General features: G+C 43.9%; 1 protein-coding gene across 5 annotated transcripts in view; it reads right to left on the bottom strand.

Annotated features, from left to right (window-relative positions):
* PLCXD2 (phosphatidylinositol specific phospholipase C X domain containing 2) overlaps positions 1–19,594 on the bottom strand; it is a 50,723-nt gene extending 31,129 nt beyond the window's left edge. Inside the window, exons 1-2 of one of the 5 annotated variants that reach the window (XM_040484455.1) lie at positions 19,257–19,594; positions 18,864–19,143 (exon numbers count right to left, since the gene is read on the bottom strand). In XM_040484455.1, coding sequence (XP_040340389.1) covers positions 18,864–19,026 — 163 coding nt within the window. In that variant the 5' untranslated portion in view covers positions 19,027–19,143; positions 19,257–19,594. Of the gene's footprint in view, positions 1–10,709; positions 10,964–18,863; positions 19,176–19,256 lie in introns of those variants that run through there. The other 4 variants (XM_040484454.1, XM_040484457.1, XM_040484456.1 and 1 more) reach the window with 4 other exon arrangements.
* Between the last annotated feature and the right edge of the window lie 1,161 nt (positions 19,595–20,755).

The following is a 20,755-nucleotide window of genomic DNA, read 5'->3' as shown; positions in this document are numbered from 1 at the left end:
GCGGGAAAGCAGGAGGAGGCTTCTCTCTGATTGAGATGGTCTTCAAAAAGATCCCTTTACGAAAAGTCTTTTCTTAAGTATGCTGGAATTAAAACCCTACCACAGGTCTAGCAAGGTTAAGCATCCATAAAAGCAAGATGTATAAATTTTAGGGCCATTCTACGGAGAAAGGCAATGTATCAAGACACAAGAGCACAATGCAGAAAAGGAGACAAACGCCAGGAAGAGCGAGTTTCACAAATGCTACTGAGGTCACGAGAGCAGCCACACGATATACTGTTCAATTAATCCATACAAATAGGAGGCTTGCAAGTGTGAGTCAGGGAATACCTTTCTGTTAGTTGACTAAAGATTTACGACCACAAGGCGAGTCCAGCTCAAGCTTGCCACTGCCCAGAAGAGCACCGCAACCGTGCAGAGTAGAGCATTCTGGAGCTGACGTGGCACCGCTGCGCATGTGGCTGAGCGTGCTGCTTCCCGCTGCGTGGTGCTGCTGAGCATGTTGTCTCACTGCTGGGACTCACACGCTTCCATTCTGTTCCTCCACAGACAGAGGTAAGCTCGATGAGCTGCCCATAAATAATAAATGCCTTGGCTTCGTGTGTGCATGTGCCTTCTTTAAAGGCACCGGATTCCCAGAAAGGATGAACGACCCCAGGGGCGAGGCTTGCAAGCTCTGAGCAGCCTTTTATCTGTTCTTGGAGTGCCATCATCTAAGGAAACCTCCCAGGGACAATGGTATCTAGAATAAGCATTTAGAAAACAGAGGCCAGCCCAATCTTTCCTTTCCTTTTCCCCAGTGATGTAAGGACAAAAAAGATCGAGGATCAATGCATAGGTGACGTGTTCCTTCACCCCACCACCTTTCCGGCTCACCTACTATTGGACTATTTCTCTCAATTCTCCAACAAGCTCCTGAAAGGTACAGACAGAATTGCCAGACTCTGCACTTCCACTAACAATTAAAAGTCAAGTCTCGGGGCACCTGGGTGGCTCAGTCGGTTAAGTGTCTGACTTCAGCTCAGGTCATGATCTCACGGTTCGTGGGTTCGAGCCCTGCATCGGTCTCTGCGCTGACAGCTCGGAGCCTGGAGCCTGCTTCGGCTTCTGTGACTCCCTCTCTCTCTGCCCCTCACCGGCTCACACTCTGTCTCCCTCCCTCTCAAAAATAAATAAACATAAGAAAAATTAAAAAAAAAAAAGGTCAAGTCTCCTTGTAGTGTACGTAATGATATCTCCCTCCCATGTGTATGAAAAGGATGGCTGTGAGAATTACTGGAGGGAGGAAGGAACCTTCGCTCGTTGGGGCAAGAACTTGTTTTACAGCAGTTCTGCCCAACACTTAGGCTGAGATAGTTTGTTTCACCAAATAAACAGTTAAGGCAAATTAAAATCAAAGGATGAATTCATCCAGCTATTGTTTTTCACCTCTGCTCTTATTGATTTCAATATAGTTACCCCTCTCAAAAAATAAAGACTTCGAAAAGAACTGGGTCAATGACATAAATAAATCCAATTTTCAGACCTTTTTTCAGAGTAGAAACTTTTTCTTTGATTGCTGGACCCTTGGTGCCAGGGACCAGATGTTATCTCTGAAAGAAATTTCACCTATGGGAGAGCCATTTGGCCTAGTTCCATTTAAATTTCCCCATCTGAAGGAAGAATTTATTTTGGATGAATCATATATCGAGTACATATTTCTTTAAAAATTAACTCCTTTTCCCTCTGCCCCTGGAGCTCATGCAAACCTCTTTATCAGAGAGCTAAAAGTATCCCAAAGACAATCTGTTGACCTCCCCAGCATTTGCATTCCATTCCTTCGTCATGTACTCGGCGGGTGATCCCTGGTAAGGGCTCACGTCTGACAATAACAACTACTTCAATCTGCCGAGTATTTATTATGTACCCAAATGTCCAGCTGGGCATTTTGCTTACACGATCTCATTTTATGATAGGAAAAGATAGGATTCAGTAGGCAGAGAGGGAAAGGATAGGACCTGAGGTCCTGGGTGGGGAAAAACACGTATTTTGGAACAATGCTGGGAGTGTCTGACCACGGCAAACCCCCTCAGGCATAAGGTTCCTCTTAAGAATGTAACAGAGACCACCTACTCCCCCCAGATTTCTCTCAGGAATTTGACAAAAGACCTGACTAAAAATGAGTAGACTATAAAACCTATGACCCACAAGGAATGATGTGGCCTTAGACCGTCCCTCATACAATGGAAACAAGCCAATCAGGAATGGACAACCCAACACCTAGAGTTAGTTATCCAGCCAATAAAGGTAAAATGTGAGAAGGAACAAGGGAGAAGTTGGGGGGGGGGGGGATGAGCAGAACCTTATAAAACAAGGACCCTTTCCTATTATCGGTGGGCACTCACTTTCAAATGCCCCCTCTCTGTAAAGAGAGCTTTCTTACTGTTCTTCCTTTCTAATCTTATACTCTAATAAACTTTTGCCTGCTGCTCATTTTGTGTCCACCTCTTTCTTCATTCTTCCAAGTGGCAAGACCACGAACCCCGGGGATTGAGGTAAAAAAATCCCACAACATTTTCATCTCTGCCACAATCCTGCAGGGCAGTGATTACCAGCGTTTTACAGATGAGGAACTGAGGGACAGGCTGGTTTTGCAACTAAGTTCAGGGCTACAGAGATCTCAAGTGGCCTGGGACAGAAATCCAAGTCTGTTCAACCAGAATCCACACAAAGCGGCTCTAGGGATATTGTTGCTTCCATATCCTTAATGATTAAATAAGTCAAATGCACTGCATATTTACTTCTGAAAACATGGTGATCGCAGGGTTTGTTTTTAGTGCTAAATACCTGCCCTCATCCCAATGCAGGAACTTGAAGGAGAGATTAAAGTGACTCTCTATTTTGTAAAGACATGAATAATTTCTATGTAGGGACACACGAGGGCACTGTAACCTTCTCTCAGTTGAGGAAACATTTTCTTTGTCGTTCCTCAGCTCAGAGCTTTCAATCCCAGTGCTGGTTCTGCTCTGATTACTTGTGTGAACTTCACATTGCAAATTCACACTGGAGGTTGGTCGCTCCATTTGCAAATTTAGGAAGGTGGGTCAAATGAGCCTTAGGATCTCTTCTTTCTTAAGAACCGGATGATTCCAATTTAGTAACAGTTCACTAACGGAATTCGTGACCCTATTTTAACAAGGATTATTAATCATTGCAAAGCAATAAGATACGTTTCTTTCATACTGCCTATACTACTTAAGCAGAAAATGTGCTTATGGACTTGACTCATCATATTCGCAAGAAGCAAATCAATCCAAGCCTGAGGGGTGGTCTTTTATTTACTTTTGGCTCATCTGAGCATTTTGTGAAGTTGCTGGAGAAATTCCCCTTCACACAGGTGGAGGTCCTCATTTTCCCATCTTGCGATTGGCTAGCGGTGGATCTGCACATTGAACACACTGGCCAGTAGCTCACTTCTTGTTCAACCGTTATGTGACAGCTCCTTTCACTCCAAAGGCTGGCGTTTGATGGCTCTGTGGGACATCTTTATGAAATTTATTGTGGGGACTTTAAAAAAAAAACACCTTCATTGTCACTTAGCTCGGCTGAAATTTTTCACAGGGCAGGGTTATTTTAAGATTCATTTGACAAACTGCAGAATGGTCACGATCCAGGGAAGCTCCTCGGCTAGGTCCCCTCAGGAACGAGGGTTTTTTTCTCTGTCCTGTAAATGAAAGACTAAGCTTGGCACTCTGACAGAGGAAAGGGAAAAGGGAGGAGGAGAAATCCAACAAGTAGCAGTCTAAATTACATGAAATGATAGGTTTAAAGGAAATTTGTACATTACACACAGCAGGGAAAGTGAATGAAAACACACCCCACTCTGGAAGATGAGGGTCCTGACAAGCTTACACACATGCTCAAAGCCTCTGCTGATCTTTTGGTATCAAGGCAGAAAGATTTTTTTCTCTGCTGGAACCTTGCTGGGCGATTACTACACAGACCACTTAAACCACTGGGCTGCTTCTGTTCTGAGTCAATAAAAAGTCTCCTAGATGTTTGGTCTTGAAAAAAAAAAAAAAAAAAAGATGTGGCTTGTTCAGCCGGAACAGGTTAGCAGGCAGTCTTTCAAACACAACCATCCTCATGGGTACTCAGGCATTAGAGTCCTGGCATGGAAACAAACGCCTCGGATGAAAAGAAAACTGTTCTTTATTACGACCAACAAGAGGAAGTGAAGTTGCAGTCCAGCACCGGGTCAATCTCCATCTCCATAAATGTCTTTTACTCAAGAGCACTTAAATGGATTTGGCAAGATCTAGTTTTTACAGTTCTAGCACTGTTATCAGGACTTTTGTGGCAATTTGCTTAACTTCTCTGAACTTCAAGTTTCTTCATTTGTAAAATGGAGATAATAGTACTTGCATCACTGGGTTGTAAAGCTTAACCAGGTTTACATCAATCAAGTGCAGCAATCTCAGGCACCTAGTAAATGCTTTATACGTGTTATATAAATTCTTCTATTATTTTTATTTTATTTTATTTTATTTTATTTTATTTTATTTTATTTTATTTTATTTTATTTTATCTTATCTCATCTCATCTCATCTCATCTCATCTCATCTCATCTTATCAAGCCTTGGGATACCCTGAGAGGACTTCGCTAGGCACTTACAAGATTTTGTCTTACCTTAGGTATTTCTACTTTCTCTTTGTGTCCTAGTTTCTCCTTAAATTAGCTAGAAATATGTGTTCTTTTTCCTTAAATTTTCTGTAGATATTTCCAAATTCCATCTCCCTCTCTTTGGCTCCTCCTTTTTATTTGCACAAGGTACTTATTCTGAACCAAACACTGAGTATATAGAGGTGACAAAACACTGCCGTGTGTAGTGCAAAGACAGGTAAGCAGTCCCAATGGCATACAATGCGTCCCCTAATGGAGGTGTGCACAGAAATGACACTGAGCTGTTTCTTGCAGGAGGAGTTGTCTTGGGCCAAGTGAAGTGGGGGCTGTCGGGAGGGAGGCTGTGATGTGTGATGGTAGAGGAACGAGCGGGTACAAAGACTGGAGTTATGAAAAGGGATTGCATTTTCTTTCAGGGTTTTCTCTGGTTCCTAAATTGCCACTGGCTCGCTACAGTCTGCCAGATAAAGCATGAAGTGCTCCACACCACATTGAAAACCTTTCTCAATCTGCCTTAACTCTGTCTGCCCAGTCCTTTCCCACCTCCTTCTGTCACTCCTTCTCTGTCCCCTGAAGGTACCCTTGTTTTCCCATCTCTGATTTCATTCCTTTGGTTCTCTGTGTCTGGGATGCCCCTCTTCCCCATATCAAAATCCTCTCCATCCTCCACCAGCTCCCAGGTGTCCTCCCAGGGCAGCTTAAACCCCATCTGCAAGTACCTGTTCCCTTCCACACTTTGTCCCTAGCACACTTTGCTTACTTCTTTACTGTTGCATTCGCCACATTCTGCTCTCATTTGCTTTACTTGAACCTTAGTATCTCTCCTACAAGATTATACACTACACCTATGTTTCAAAGATTTCCTAGAGTATCCAGTATGATGCTAGGTATACATTAGACAATCAAAAAGGCTTATTAATAACATAGCTGTGTATCCAAAATTCATGTTTATTTTGTGTTAAGCAACATTCTAAGCACATTGCAGGTATATCTCATTCAATTGAAACAACTTTGTTGTGTAGGAAAAAGAATGTAACTTTGCCCAAGGAGAGGGCTGGTCTTTTTCCTTGGCCCTGGGAGGTGAGGTAATCTCTGGAACCCTTGGAATAGCTTGCCTGATATGAGCATCCTTATTTACCTGGGGACTTTGGGGCCACATCAAAAAAATCTAAGGATGAGATTTATGGTAATGGCTTTGAGTCATGTAGATATAGGCTTGACCTCAGAGGGGCTGGATACTGAGGTCAGCCATGTGGAGCCTCAGTACAGACTCTGGACCCCAAGGCTCAGGTGAGCTGCCCCGGCCAGCAGTACTTTGTGCATACTGTCGCCCGTCAATTCCAGGACAGTAGCGCTGTCCATAGCTCCAGGCGATGGGACAACAGAGGTTCCACATTTGGAACTGTGCCTTGTGCACCTCTTCACTTGGACAATTTTAACCGGTAGCTTTTAGCTGTAACAAACAGTAACTGTGAGTATAACAGTTTGCAGTGAGTTGTCAGTCCTTCTAGCAAATTATCTGGCAAAACTAAGGGTGATCTTGAAGACCCCCAAACTGGCAATTGATGTCAGAGTGAGGGCAGATTTATGGACTGTGTTTTCTCTAACCTTGTGCTTATGAAGTAGATACTGTAATTATTTCCATTTTACGGATGGGAAAATTAAGGGACAGAGAGATTACACTTTTCATTCAAGGTAATGTAACTAGTAATTAGGATTTGATCCTAAGTATGCTAAAACAGAACCCTTCTCAACTACTCTGAACTACTTCTTTACCCTGTTTCTCATGTGTATAAAAACTAAAAATAGAGATAAAAAATATTAAGAACAGACCTAAAAATGAACATGTCTTTAGATGATGAAAATGTTTAGGGCAGCTTTTATAGAAAACATCTTGTGTTATGGTCAGGTATTTCATCTCTATGAATGTGGAAATGTGATATGAACAAATTGTAATTTTGCATGTTAAAGTAGGTCTGTTGGCCTGAGCTTAGAACATACCCATTTGCAAAGTTCTATATAAGAAATGGGCCTTGTGGTTACGGGATATAGCAAAAGATTTGCTTAAAAAAACAAAACAAAACAGAAAACCCTCACAGTCCTTGGAAATAAATTCATTGTCCCCTGCCTTTTCATTTTAATTACCTGTATGTGACCCAGGTCACAATCATTTGTCTGTGAGCTCACTGACTCCGCCAAGTAGATTCAACCGCTTTTCTCGTTGTGCTCCCACGGACTTTTGTCCACACGTGATGAACCTGGGACACTGTGTGGCAATTGTCTCCATATCTGTCACTGCCATCTGACTGTGAATTTTTCAGGGTGGGAGCATATCTTATCACACCCATACCCCTACAGTTCCTAAGTTTCTGGCATATAGTAGGCACCGAATAATACGTGTATGTAGAATAAATGCAAGCATGATTGCTTGAATGAACAGATGAGAGAGTTGCCTAGGGCAGGTAAGTCCAGGGACTCTGATCCTTTCCCAAACTTCTCTTTGGTCCATCCATCCTCTTTAAACAGGCTGAGTTCACTGTCTGCACCTCCTCACCCCCAGCACCTATATACCTTGTTCCATTTATCTCCATCTGTCCTAGCTTGAGTTATTTGGGTCAACAAGGAGGAATATGTCAGAAAACACACAGGACAAAAATAAACCAGAAAGGATGACTAAAGGAGGAGCTATAATGAAACACTGAATTGAACAATTTAAAAGGAAAAGTCCCAGAGAGTAGATTTCCTACAACTTATGCCTGTGTAAAGTATTTTCTAATAACATCTCTAATAACATTTCTAATAACATGGGTCTCCCATGTCACACACCTGAATTAGGTCCTTGGGGAAAATACAGCATTTGTAGAGAATTTGACTCCATGCTGACAAGTGCAGAAAGGCTGAGGCATCTCTGGCCTTTACAGAGTCAAGTCAACATGAGTCCAAGGCTCGAGATCAGGGGACCATTTGGCGGACTCCCAAACCACAGAATAACATCTTTAAACCTTGTTGGCCCACAGGGATAAACTTTACCTATCCGACTGGATTATTTTCCATAGGACATGTGGTAGAGTATTAATAAGAACTGTCAATCTGCCTGGAAAATCTGAGAGAGCCATGTGGCCAATTTAATTTTTAATCAGGTGCCTACTGAATTCAGAATTATTCACAAGGCAACAAAGCAACTGGGTAAGGCAAAACACTGGAAAGCAGAGGATGCTGATCAACTTCTTTTTATGCACTCAGAAGCCAAGAGGCATCCCACTGCCTGAGGACCAATATTAGCCCGGGAATCCAGAGAGCTACTCCTGGTCTACCCCTCCCTGGCTGGATGAGCTAGACAGTTGGAGTAAATCAGGGATTTTAGTGGTGCTTTTCAGACCTGGAATGTTGTCAAAAGAGGTATTTATATGTCAAACAAATACAAGCAGGGCTTGTTAAAGGTCTGCCCCAACAGTCCCCACTTCTGGCCTTGAGGAAGGAGTCCTGAGGGGCACCAAGCCTCACAGGGGCTCTGCGGGGCACCATGAGAATCCAACTGCCCTAGTTATTCTCTGAATTGGCCCAACATCCTAGGGTTTATGTGAGTCAAAGGGGTTTCAATTCCGTGTAGTATGGGAGGCATTAAAAAAATTTTTTTTAATGTTTATTTACTTTTGAGAGAGAAACAGAGACAGAGTACGAGTGGGGAGGGGCAGAGAGAGAGGGAGACACAGAATCCAAACCAGGCTTCAGGCTCTGAGCTATCAGCAGAGCCCGACGTGGGGCTTGAACCCATGGACCACGAGATCATGACCTGAGCCGAAGTCAGACGCTTAACTGACTGAGCCACCTGGGTGCCCAGCACCCAGTCCTCTACAGATGGATGGGTATCTATTTTCTTTTGAAAGACTCTTCCTCAGATAATCCAGTAGACTCTGATCCCCACCCCAAAGTAAGAGATTGTATAGGTAATTCATTAATCAGAAATTTTTTCTCTATTTTGCTAATTATCACTCTACTTTGTATCTGAACAGATGGCATCATCATTGGTAGAGTATCACCTCACAAAGGGCACTTGATCATCCCCTGATAAGCCTTCTCAGTTCTAAGATAATCACATTCTCTTTAACAACTTTTCAGTTTTTAACACAAAAATAAGACTAATACAAACGTTCAGGGGAAAAGTAGAAAATGTTTCGGGTAGAAGAAAAACCTATATTAAACTAAATATTCTACTACAAAATTCTCCTGCTTTTATGAAGCCTTTAGTGTAACCCTAGATATGAGTGTGTGGCATAAATGGGACATGATGACGTGGTAAAGTTACTAAAGTTTCCATTTCACAGCTGGTTTGTGCTGGAGTACACAGAGCTAACCTCGACTCCCACCCCCAAACTGCCACTGTAGTTGAAGAAGTCATTCAACAAGACATGATAGAATTCATGCAGAATGAGTGAATGCTAGATGAGCTTCCAAGTGTTGCTTATTTGGGACTAGAAGTTCAGGACAGAGTTCTTGAACAAAGTAAAATTATATATATATATATATGATTTTACATATATATATATTACATATATATATATATATACACACACACACACATACATACATATATACAAGGCACTAATTTCAAACTCAAATCATCTTATATTAGACATAATAGTAGCTGTGGGTGAGGGTAGAGGGTTGGGCAAATTGTGAAAAGTAAGATTGAACTCTGCAATAATTTCCACTGGGTGCTGTCTATGCCCTTCTCCCAATTCTGGTAAGTCCCACAGGTACCTCGACCTCAGCATGCCCCAAACTAAGCACACCTGCTTCCCTCCACCACCTGTAACTTGCTCCTTCTTCTCTGCCCTTATTTTCACCCTCCAATGAATTGCCAACTCCTATGGATACTTGCTCCAGTATATCTCCAGTGTCTCCCCTTTTCCTTCATGCACACTGTCCCTGTCCTCAGGCCCACATCTCCTCCCGCTTGGATGGCCTCATCAACAACCTCACTCCCAACTCTAATACATTTCGTGGACTGCAGCCAGAGCGGTCTTTCCAAAACATGAAGCTGACCTTGTCATTCACCTTCTTAACATGCCTTATTAGACCTCCCTGTGTCTTGCCGCCTAATTCCTTGCCCCTCTCCTCCTTGCAACTGACAGTACAACTAGTGTGAACGATTCTGGTGTGTTTAGTGGGTCACTTTCTCTCGTAGAGGTCTTCGCCCATATTGCTTCCTCTCCTAGAACACTTCTCCTTGCTTCTCTTATCCTGGGGGCTAATTTCTGTGCATCCTTCCAACTGAAGTTTATTCAACACTTCCTCTAGGAGGCCTCCCTAGACTCCCAAGTCTTGGTAAATGCTTGTTATACGCTCCTTTCAGCAGTAACTTCTACTTCCCTAATCATTCTACATAGTATATCATAGTATATTGTGTTAGAACTACTTGAGGTTTTGTTTTGTTTTGTATTGTTTTTTAGGAAAGCAGTGACTCATCACATCCAGTATAACTGCTCGATTAAATGTCCATTTCTCCAACTAGAGTGTAAGCTCTTTGTAGGCAGGAGCAGCGTGTAATGATCATCACTGAACCGCTAGTGTCTAGGAGGGGGCCTGGCATGTGAGAGGAAATCGATATGTATGTACTAAATAGAATGAAAGAAATAAGTTTCCCATATTATCCCTCAGCATTCCTAATAACTGATGTGTCACTTTGTTTCTATTCATCCGTATGAGGTTATTCGAGGGCTTTTCACCCATTCCTGACCAAGTCTTTCAATGGCTGCTGTTTGCCCTGGGATAATGTTTCAGGTTTAATCTAGCATGGCACACCAGGCTCATTAGCCTACTTTCCCCGCCTCGTCTCTGTTCCTTTGTTTAAATGAAATCTATGTTCTGACCACACCAGACTCCTCGGGTTTCCTCAAGGTCACACTAATCTCTTGCTCCACAGTACCTCTGCATTGTGACAATCTTCCGTCTACCTGTAACACCTGGCTATTTACTACTTGCTCTTTGATTCCACAAAGGTCATCCCTTGAAAGCCCAACTGACTGGGCTTCCTGCCTCCTACCAGCAACGGAAGTGGGAACCGGCTTTCTGAGTGTTACAGCACCCCACTCATTCTTCTCCCTAGGGTTTGAATTTTGACTTTCTTCTAAGATCATAATTTCATGAAGAGAAGGGAGAAGAATCTTCTGCTGTCCATATTCACCTCATCTAACACAGCACCTGGCACAAAAGGTGCTCAACGAATATCCTTTGAGTACATGATTTTCCTTGAAATGAATACATTTTTTCAAATGTAGGTAATGAAAACCAAAATTAAGCACCTGCAATTATTTTTAGCCAAATTGACACAATGTGCTCACGTATTTCTTATGAAGATCCATACGGGCACCTCCTGTCAGGTCAATGACCTGAACTCCAACCCAGGGACGAAGGAGGGCTACTGTCTTCACCTTTATCTCTGGCATTTTTTCATCCAGTTTCAATTATACTTTATAAGAATATTGCTTCCAACAAAGAAGCCTTCAAATCATACATGTTCATAAAATATTCATCTCAATCTGACAGAGTCTAAGAACTGTTCAGTTCCACCATTACTGCAGACTGCTGTGCACCCCAAGACGTTAGCTTTACAGGGTACAAATGCTTCCTACTTCTCTCTTTATTTTGATCTTGTCAGGTCTGTACAGAGGAAAAATTACTGACAGAACGTTCTCTGGAAAAGAATAATACCTTATAGCCAATAGTTCTAGGATAATTGGAAATTCAAAAACAACAACAACAACACCTGTCATTCTCTTAGAAAATTCCAGCTGCTTAGTAGAAGATGCATCCAAGGAAGACTGGCTGACCCTTCATGGTTATCACAACCTATATCTCCCCCTTAGAACAATGCAAGGCCTCTGGGGCCAAACCCATTTCATCTTGGAGCTACCAGAGGCCTACTAATGTAATCCTCCACCGGCTGATTGATCCTTCTGGGCACTCAGCAATAGAATGCAAATTCCCATAGCTGAGAGAAGGTGAAGGGCCCTCGCTGCTCAACCAGGTACAGAACTACTCAAACCCACCCAGCCAGTTCGGTTCTCCATGTGTGTTCAAATCCTTTCCCTCCCTCCCTCCTTCCCTCCTCCCTCCCTTCCTCCCTCCCTCCCTCCCTCCCTCCCTCTCTCTCTCTCTCTCTCACACACACACATACACACACACACACACACACACACACACACACACACACCTACTACAATGTCTATAAATAATCCCTCCTCTGAAGACCTGGTTTGAAACTCTAATTAGGGTTACTCAGCATTTGTAAAGAGGTCCAATCTTTTCCCAAAGGCAAAGCATCTCACTAACATTCCCTCCAGTGTGCCTGAACTTAGAAGTTCTTAGGGGCCTGGGAGAGACTGGAGCCAACCTGTCCCACAGAGATGGGGGCAGGGGGTGGCGGGGGTGGTGATGGTGGCCAGATCAGCTCATGTGATAGAAGCCGACTCTCAGCTTCAGAAGCAAATCTGAAACAGCAGCCTGTAGTTGAAGGCCGTGGGCTCCTAGGATTTGAGAGGTCAGTAGGAATGTTTTGCAGGATCTTTATCAAGGGAAAACAGTAAGGGGCATGAGAATTTGGGCTCTTCTGAGGGTGAGGCCAAGGTCAGAGCTCAGTGTGCCTGCACTGGGCAATGGGTGGTGGTGTGTGTGTTTGGAGATTGTGAGGTTATTCTGATGGCTGCGGAGAGAGTTATAAAGTATGTAAAAAGACCTATTCAAAGGAAAGCATTCTGTAACATCCCTACTCCGGAGCTGGGAGCACAATGACTAGGCAAGGAGGGCCAGTGATGGGAAATGAGAAGAGCAGAAGAGGAGTTCCCAGTGTGGTCCTGTCAAAGAGAGTTGTGTCTTTTCCAAAGTCTTTGGATGGCTGCAGATGACAAAGTTGGACAGCTGAAGGTGGGATGAGAGGACACAGTAAGTAGCTGAAGAGGAGTTTCTGGCTCTCTTGGTCAGCCCTCATCCTGCAACTTACAGCTCCTTTGGTACTCACATCCTGGGCAACCCTCCAGGTACCCTTCCCTTAATTCTAAGTCCCTTGAGGGGATGACCAAGTTATCCTGATCTGATCAGACAGGGAACACTGAGCCACATGGCTTAATTGGAAGGTCGGCTCCTTAACTCGACTGCAAATTACTTTAGGGTATGGATTGATCTTATGCTTTTTCTTGGTTGTCCATTCCAGGTGCAGGTTTTTAATAAAGGACCATCATAATTAATTTTCTAAAGACACATTATTTTGTGACAGAAACTATTCTAAGCAAGCTATATGAATGAATTTATTTAATTTTCATACTAACTAAATGAGGTAGTGCCATTATTATCTTTGTTTTACAGAGAAGAAAACTGTAGCACAGAGAGGTTAAGTAACTTGCCCAAGGTCACAAAGTCATGAGGGACAGAGTTGGGGTTCAAATCCAGACAGAGTGGCTCCAGCCTTAATGCTCTAAACCAATCCATGGTTCTGCTTCTTACAGACACGTGTGATTCTTGAATTTCTTGTGGCTTTTGTGTGATTGGGGGGCAAGGGTGGGGAAATCTAAGGATGTGATGGGCTTTCTTAGAATTAGAAGAAACAGCTACTAATAAGAACACCAAAGTCATAGCCTCTTTTTATTACTCACCATTACCACCCAGAGGAAAAAAAATGAAAACCAACTAAAACTATTCTCACTTAAGAGTCCATTTTGGTCCCATTAGATTGTTTTGCTTGATTGGGTCAACCCTGGTAAACTCAGCTTGGTCCTTGGTTTTCCACAGCCTCAAATCCTGTAGGAGGATGGGTTTCTTTCTAGGGCCAACTCATGGTTCATGCTACCCTCAGAGCAGAGCCAACCTAAACTTCTTGTACCACAGTGTATGTTATGCTGTTTTGGGTCCCCAAATCTCTGTTAGATGCACCAGACCTAACCCAACTTCCCAAAGCAGGATTTGAGTAATGATCCTGCCCCTGTAGTAATGTTGTCTACATGTCATGCGTGTGGGATGTGAGAAGAGCTAAAGAAATCACCAGGTGGCCAAAGGCAGAGCTGCATGGGACATGGGACAAGGATAGAATTCCAGAAAGGTAAAGAAGGGGATGATCGTCAGTAAGATGAGAATGGAGAAGGGTCTGGGAATTGGAGAGCACTGAGGAGCATCTGAGCAAGGGCTGACACTGGAAAAGGAGAGGCCAGGTCAGTGGAAGAAAGGTGAAGAGGGGAATGAGAAATGAGAGCAGACTGAGGCTGAGGCCAGACAGGTAACACGAGAAGCTGAAATTTGACAAGGGAAGAAAGGAGGCAGAGAGGATGCCGGGAGAAAGAATTGTTCCTAGGACAGAAGTTACATCAGAATTCTGCATCTGGCCCTCCTGACCATTTTGCTCTGCCTCAGAATTTTCATTTTTTTACATTTATTTATTTATTTATTTATTTATTTATTTGAGAGACAGAGAGAGACAGAACACAAGTGGGGGAGGGGCAGAGAGAGAAGGAGACACAATCCGAAGCAGGCTCCAGGCTCTGAGCTATCAGCATGGAGCCCGACTCGGGGCTTGAACTCACAAACCGTGAAATCATGACCTGAGATGAAGTTGGATGCTTAATCCACTGAGCCACCCCGGTGCCCCCAGAATTTTCATTTCTAACGGGGCTCAGTGATGAGCCTATCTAGAGCTATGGGAACATTATGCAGAAGTAACAAGAAATGCTCAGAAAACATTCAGGTTGCTTCATATGGTTTTTTCACCTTTCTCACTCACCTATTCAGTTTAGCTCTGATCACAATGGAACAGGACGGTGGCTGTGAGCAAGCCACTCTCCAGCATCCTTACTCCCCAGTTCCATGCATTCCATTATTCACTCATCATCAATGACCAAGATACCTCCCTGTACTAGGAGCTAGGATTATAAAGAGAAATCAGTCATACTCTCCGTGTGCAAGTTGTTCATAGACGATGTGGAAGACAGATAGCTAAAAATAATAATGTGATTAGAAGTGCTAGGAGACAGGTACTAACAAAGCATTACTGGGAGGCAAGAAAGTCAGTCCTTCAACCACTTCCCGTATATACCCCCATCCCTTACCTGAATTGGTTCATTTCACCAGGAAAGTCCCCTTCCAACCCAGATCTCCTAGCCACATCCCTTGAAATTTTGACCATTCTTCAAATCTCAGGTTAAATGCCATTTTTTTCAACAAAGCAGTTCCTCATCTGAAAAGTAGGGACTAATGGGAATTAATCTTTCTATTCCGTGTGCCTCTATAACACCTTCTTTATATCTCTGTTTTAATATTTACCCCGATCATTTTTCATTATGTACAGTAATATATGTATATAAAACTACATCGTAAGCTCCTTTACACTAGGGTTGATGCCTGATTCATCTTTGGGTCTTCCCCCAGGCCTGAGCACGGAAGTTTCTTAAAATGTACTCAGGGTCAGCTTATCTAGAGCCACTAATCTACAGTCCCTTTTAGGACGCTAAAGTGAGAGGGCCTTGCTTCATTTTGGCAATTGTGAGTACTTGTTTGCACATGCCAAAATCATCTCTTGTTTTAAAGAGGCCTAAAAGAAATGGCTTTTAGACCTAACATAAGTCATTCTTCCCATCTCTTTTCTCATTTAGGTAAAGAACAGGTTTTAAAAAAAAAACAAAACCTCCAATTAATCAACATATTTTTAATTTGGAAAAGACTCTATATTTAATTTAACCCAATGTCTTAATTACAGATGAGGAAACTAAGTCCCGAGCAATTCAGATACTTCTTCAGTATCAAACAGCCAGAATCAATAATATCAAATTTCTTAAGTTCAAGGCTCTCTCCAATAGACTAAAGAGTTTATCTTCAATAAAAAGAAGGGGGAAAGCATGGTTTAAAAGAGAAGGAATACACTAAAATACAAAAAAAGAGTTCATTTAAAAGCTATGCAAATCACAGAAAAAATTTTTCCTACCAGTCCATTTGTCCAAAAAGAATATCATGCTTTCATTAACATCAGTGAAAATATATATAGATTTTGAAGCCTAATTTAAAAATCTGATTTTTGCAATTTCCAGATCCTTTACCCTTGGGGTCCCCAGTCATTCTAAACACTTGGCAATGAGATTCATTCTGAGGTTCTTGTCCGGGATATCTCAATATATTTGGGTGATGTTGGCCATTAACAGGTGTCCTTAACAGTTGTGTAAGTAAAATAATACATCAAGGCTTTGTTGGGAGGTGCACATTCACACATGTTCTCTCCCATCACGACTTAGGCAAATGCAGCCGATGCACTTGAATGTAACAGTTTACTCGATTCCAGTTCTGTTATTGCCTTTTCTCTGACCTTTGCCAGGTCACTGCTGTCCCACCCCCATCCTGACAGATTTGACACAATCTTACAGACATCCCACGTCGTCGGTCAGACACAGGAGCACACGCCCACATACATACCACACAAAATAGATTTAAGCAATACATCTGAATTTGAAACTTACTGGGTTTTAGTTTTAAACAGGGATACTTCTGTACCACTATATATATACACACACACATACACACACACATATCATATAAAATACCTATATACATATGAAATTATAAACATGAAAATATATATTACTCAGATATATGATATTTATACAAATATGAGTGTCTATCTATCTCTTCCCAGTGATACATAATCACTCAGATAAAGACCACCTGATTTTAAAAATTATTTCATTGCTGCAGAGGACAGTCTGTGAAAACTGGTTTCTAGCTAGAGACTACCACCCCCTCCCCCAAAACACACACACACAGCTGCTCTGCCCTTTCCAAGGCCCCCCTCGGAGGCACAGGGATAGTGTACGGGTTTGGAGCCAGCTAGATAGGGGCTTGAATGTTAGTACTGTTATTCACTATTTGTGTGATCTTAAAAAAAATTAACCTCTCTGGACAAGAACGTTCTTATTTCCAAAATGAGGATGTTAGTACCTATCTTGGAGGTGTAAAGATCTGAGGCAATGTTTGCCAGTGGGTGCTGCAGGTTAGTGCTTAGTAAATAATAACTATTACGATGGAGGGGATTATGGAGGGGAAGAGGGTGAGGGCAGATGGGGGAGGAAGATGATGAATACCACTTCCTGAATGCCTTCTGTATTTCAGAATTTCTCAGCAAGCCTTGGCAGAGCTTGACTGCTAGCCATTAGCTAGAGAATATTAAGCTTGAGGTAGGGGAAAGAAAAGCGGTGGGGAGGGGGCAGGGCTGGGTGGGGGTGGGTCCATAAATGGCTAGCACTTAATATGTGATTTTCCTGTGTTGGACTTACGCAGACATATACTCAAGCCCCTTCCACTGCTGAGAAAAGGGCATTCACAGAAGTGAATTCAGCATGTTGGGGAGTCAGAGGAGTCAAGGTCATTTTTCCTTTCTCTCTCTCTCTCTCTTTCTTTTTTTCCCCCTGCATAGAAGGACCAGACTTCACAAAGCAGGGTGAACAAATCCTGTGTCTTCCATGGTGGCTAATCATAGCATTTCCAGTTACAGCATCAGGCTCTGGCTGTTTTGCCCCCCTCCCCTGGTAATTCTAGTAATTCTAGAGAGATACCCTGTAGATTGCAGAACAAATGCCCAGCTCCCTTCTGGAGTCACGGTGTCAGAGTGCAAGGCCACAGGCAGAACTGCTGCTGTGCTTTGAGCCGTCCAAAGTACAACAGGAAGGAGGAAGCTCCAACCTACCCCGGACATGCCCAGAATGACAGAGCCATTTAGGGCCTGCCTAAGATGCCATGCTGTTTGCAAACACATACTACCTGCCACACCATCTGACCAAACAATTCCACCGGAAAGCCCGAAGACAAATGACTAATGTTAAAAGAAGCCTGTGCATCATCTCAGTGATGACTCCACAGGCGTCAATTAAACACGGAAAAGACCTGTTCAGGAGCATGACCATCAGGCATTTCCCAAGGAGCTATAGTCAATGGCTGATAAAACACAAGTGATCATAACCATAAAGAGATTTAGCAGCCCTCTCTTTGCTCAAAAGCAACAAGAGCCCACAGGGACAATGAACCTGGAAGACCTCCAAAAGAAGAGGCAAGTAAGGAAAAGGCTGCATCTGAAGCCAGCCCCGCTCTTCCTCATGCATAGAAAGCAAAGATCTGGGTTGCATGAGGTCATCTTTTCAGCCACTAAAAAATCAGACTGCTCCCAGGGATGCCTGGGAGTTTGTCTGGTAGTCTAGGGGTGAACATCAACTGTTATGTCTCCAGGTGGGAGAAACATTGGCAGTAGTCCCTCCCCTGCCCCTAGGGGTACTTTTCAAGTTGAGGCGGCTGGAACTTTGTCCAGCACAGCAGACCAGGATCACTGTAGGCCACACGTCCTTCCCTAGAAACCATGCTTTAACCAGCCTTTGAGTGGAAGGAAGAGGACACATTTAATAAATTTAATGAGAGTGATGCCAAGGCATAAAACCCCCAGGCGAGAAACAGTGGCTGGAGCAGCAGTGCTTTTCAAGGCTTTAGTTCTAGATCAGTCAGGCAGACACCTGTATATATAGAGAGAAATCTTCAAACACCAGCTCATCACACCTAATGACTGCCTGTGACCTCTGATGAGCATTTGTATTCTCTAATTCTGGCTTTTCCAACAGCAAAAACATATGTCTTTATACTCAGTCCTGGTTCTGAACCTGTTCTCTAATGCTAATCTTTGTTTACTTCGTTTCTTTGTTTGTTTGTTTTTCGTATATGCAAGGTCAGATGAATGAGACACGAAATACTTTTCAGTTTTGATTTTGACCCAGATCGAAAATTGTCAATGGCTCTTTATTCATTACTCTTGAGCTCTCCTTTTTTCTTTAAGTGATTCAGGTAAATGCACCCCTCATGTGGCCTGGTTCCAACATTAAGAATGTAACATTCTTAGAATGAGGCTACCAAGTAAAAACAAAACCAAACAAAACCAAAAGACCCAAACAAACAAATAAACAAAAAATGGTGTTCCATTCTTCTGAGTCTCTTTTGCCAATGATGCAGTGTACTTAAATCTGTTTATGGCAGCTGCTTCAGTGTTAAGTTTTTGGTTGGAAATAAAAAGAGGTTTGGTAAGGTCACTGACAATTATTTTCTCAGCGCAACAGAAAAGCAACCCAATCCATTAATGACACTAAAATGGCAGAAGCAAACACAGTGGGAACAAGTAGGAATAGAAGAGTACCTGGGATTGCCAGATTGGAAAGGGGGACGTTGTGGAGGTGAGGGGGGAGCGAGGCCATCCAGTCGGCATTGCAGACCTCCGATGATGTCTTTGTCCCGGTGGGGTTGGGGGAGCAGATGGTCCCCATCCTGAGTTTCCTCCTTACCTTCCTAACTGCTAGCATCCCTCTTTGTCAGTCAACAAACTGCCCGGTGCCACTCACTCCGTGATCATCATGGTCCAGACTTTAGACATTCCAGGGCCACCTTTGTCACGCCAGTCTTGCCAAAGGGCCTTCTGCCTGGGAGACGGGGCAAATAGATGGTTCCCTACCCCCCACACCCACCCCCCAGCACCCGCAGTCCCCACCCTCTCTGGCCCAGCCACTGTTCCACTCCCTTAATCTGCTCAGACCTGGCTCCGTTAAACTTCTTACGTTCCCCTCTGGAGCCGGGGTTAGGTAGGCCCCTAGAGATAAATCTTACAGAAACTGAACGTCCGACGAGCAGCCACGCCCGGAGCCACTCACACGACAGGTGCCCACACGGCACACAGAGAAGCCGGTGGGTCTACACACACGTGAGCGCCCGGCCGCAACATCACGAGCCAGATTTACCCCGCTAGTGTGTCACTGGGCTGGCACCGAAGCTGGGCCTGCCTACTACTCCTCCCCCGGCTTCTCAGCACACACTCCCCCTGCCCTGTGGCTTCCCGAAGGCGCTCAGAAGTGTAACCGGCGGCACCCGGACTCCCTGCAGCCCCGCCCCGCACTGCCGGGCAGATTTGCCGGGCTACGCGGCCCGTGATTGGCCGCTGGCGGAGCGCGCTCCGATTGGCTGGCGCCCTCCCGGGCTGACCCTCCGAGCGCTCCCACCCTTCCGCGGCCGGGTCCCCTCCCTCCGCTACTCCTGCCTCAGTGAAGCTAGGCAGGCGCCGCTGCGGGGACTGCAGGCAGGGAAACTTGCCGGCCTGGGCTGGTCAGACCTCAGACAGGTCTTACCTCCGGCCTTCCACGCAGCCAGCACTCAGATGTTGAACACGACCACAAATGTCTCTTTCCTTCCTTCTTTCCCCTAGACACACACACGCTGACAATTACATAGCACGTATTACACTTTCCATAAACCACAGAGGCAGCAGACATACGGGAAGTAAAGAGGCTGAGAAACGTGTAATATCTCATACTTGGATGACAACGTCAAGGATGGTTTGTTTCAACCGTTACATAATGAAGATTCACTTGCCCCTTTTCCCCATTTTACGCAGGAGGGGATCGTGATAACTTACATTTGTATTATTTTGTTATTTGAAACCTTCTTGCAAATTCTTTCTTCCATTTGCTCTTCACACTACCCACATAAGGCAGGGAGGGTTGCTGGGGCATTCAGGGAGCAGTTCCTATGTCGGCACTAGTTGGAAATCCTATTTTGGAATGAAATCCTCAAGCCCAGAGGCTTTGTAGGCACACAAACCCATTTCCATGCTTTCTGCAATATTCCCTATTCCTTCAAATGGTACTTTTTCATGGTGGTAAACTATAGGGTCTCTAATGACTTGAGAACATTGCACATTGATAATCACAAAAACATCTTGGCAAACTGGCAAATTAAGAAAAACAACCTGGAACTTGATAGTGAGGCCCTGGAAGGCTTCAGGTCAGGCAGCTCCTGGCTGACTCAGGAGGGGCTTATATGAAAAGCAAACAGCAAGCTTTGCTGAGGGAAAACTGGAGGCTGACATTTAATCACCGAATGACCACCCCCCCCCCCCAACCCCACAGCAGCAATGCCTGTGCCCCAGCCGCATTTCAGTACACAGAACTCTTGCTGCCTATGACTCCCTTTTGACATCTTACTAAAAGTTCCTCTTCTAGGCTATTTTTAACATTCATTTAAGCCTGTTTTTTGAGCGCT

This window comes from Herpailurus yagouaroundi, unplaced genomic scaffold (genome assembly GCF_014898765.1).
Source record: "Herpailurus yagouaroundi ecotype Mexico unplaced genomic scaffold, PumYag 162, whole genome shotgun sequence".
NCBI lineage: Eukaryota > Metazoa > Chordata > Mammalia > Carnivora > Felidae > Herpailurus > Herpailurus yagouaroundi.
The sequence above is the reverse complement of the archived record's forward strand: the minus strand, read 5'-3'. Positions and strand labels throughout refer to the sequence as shown.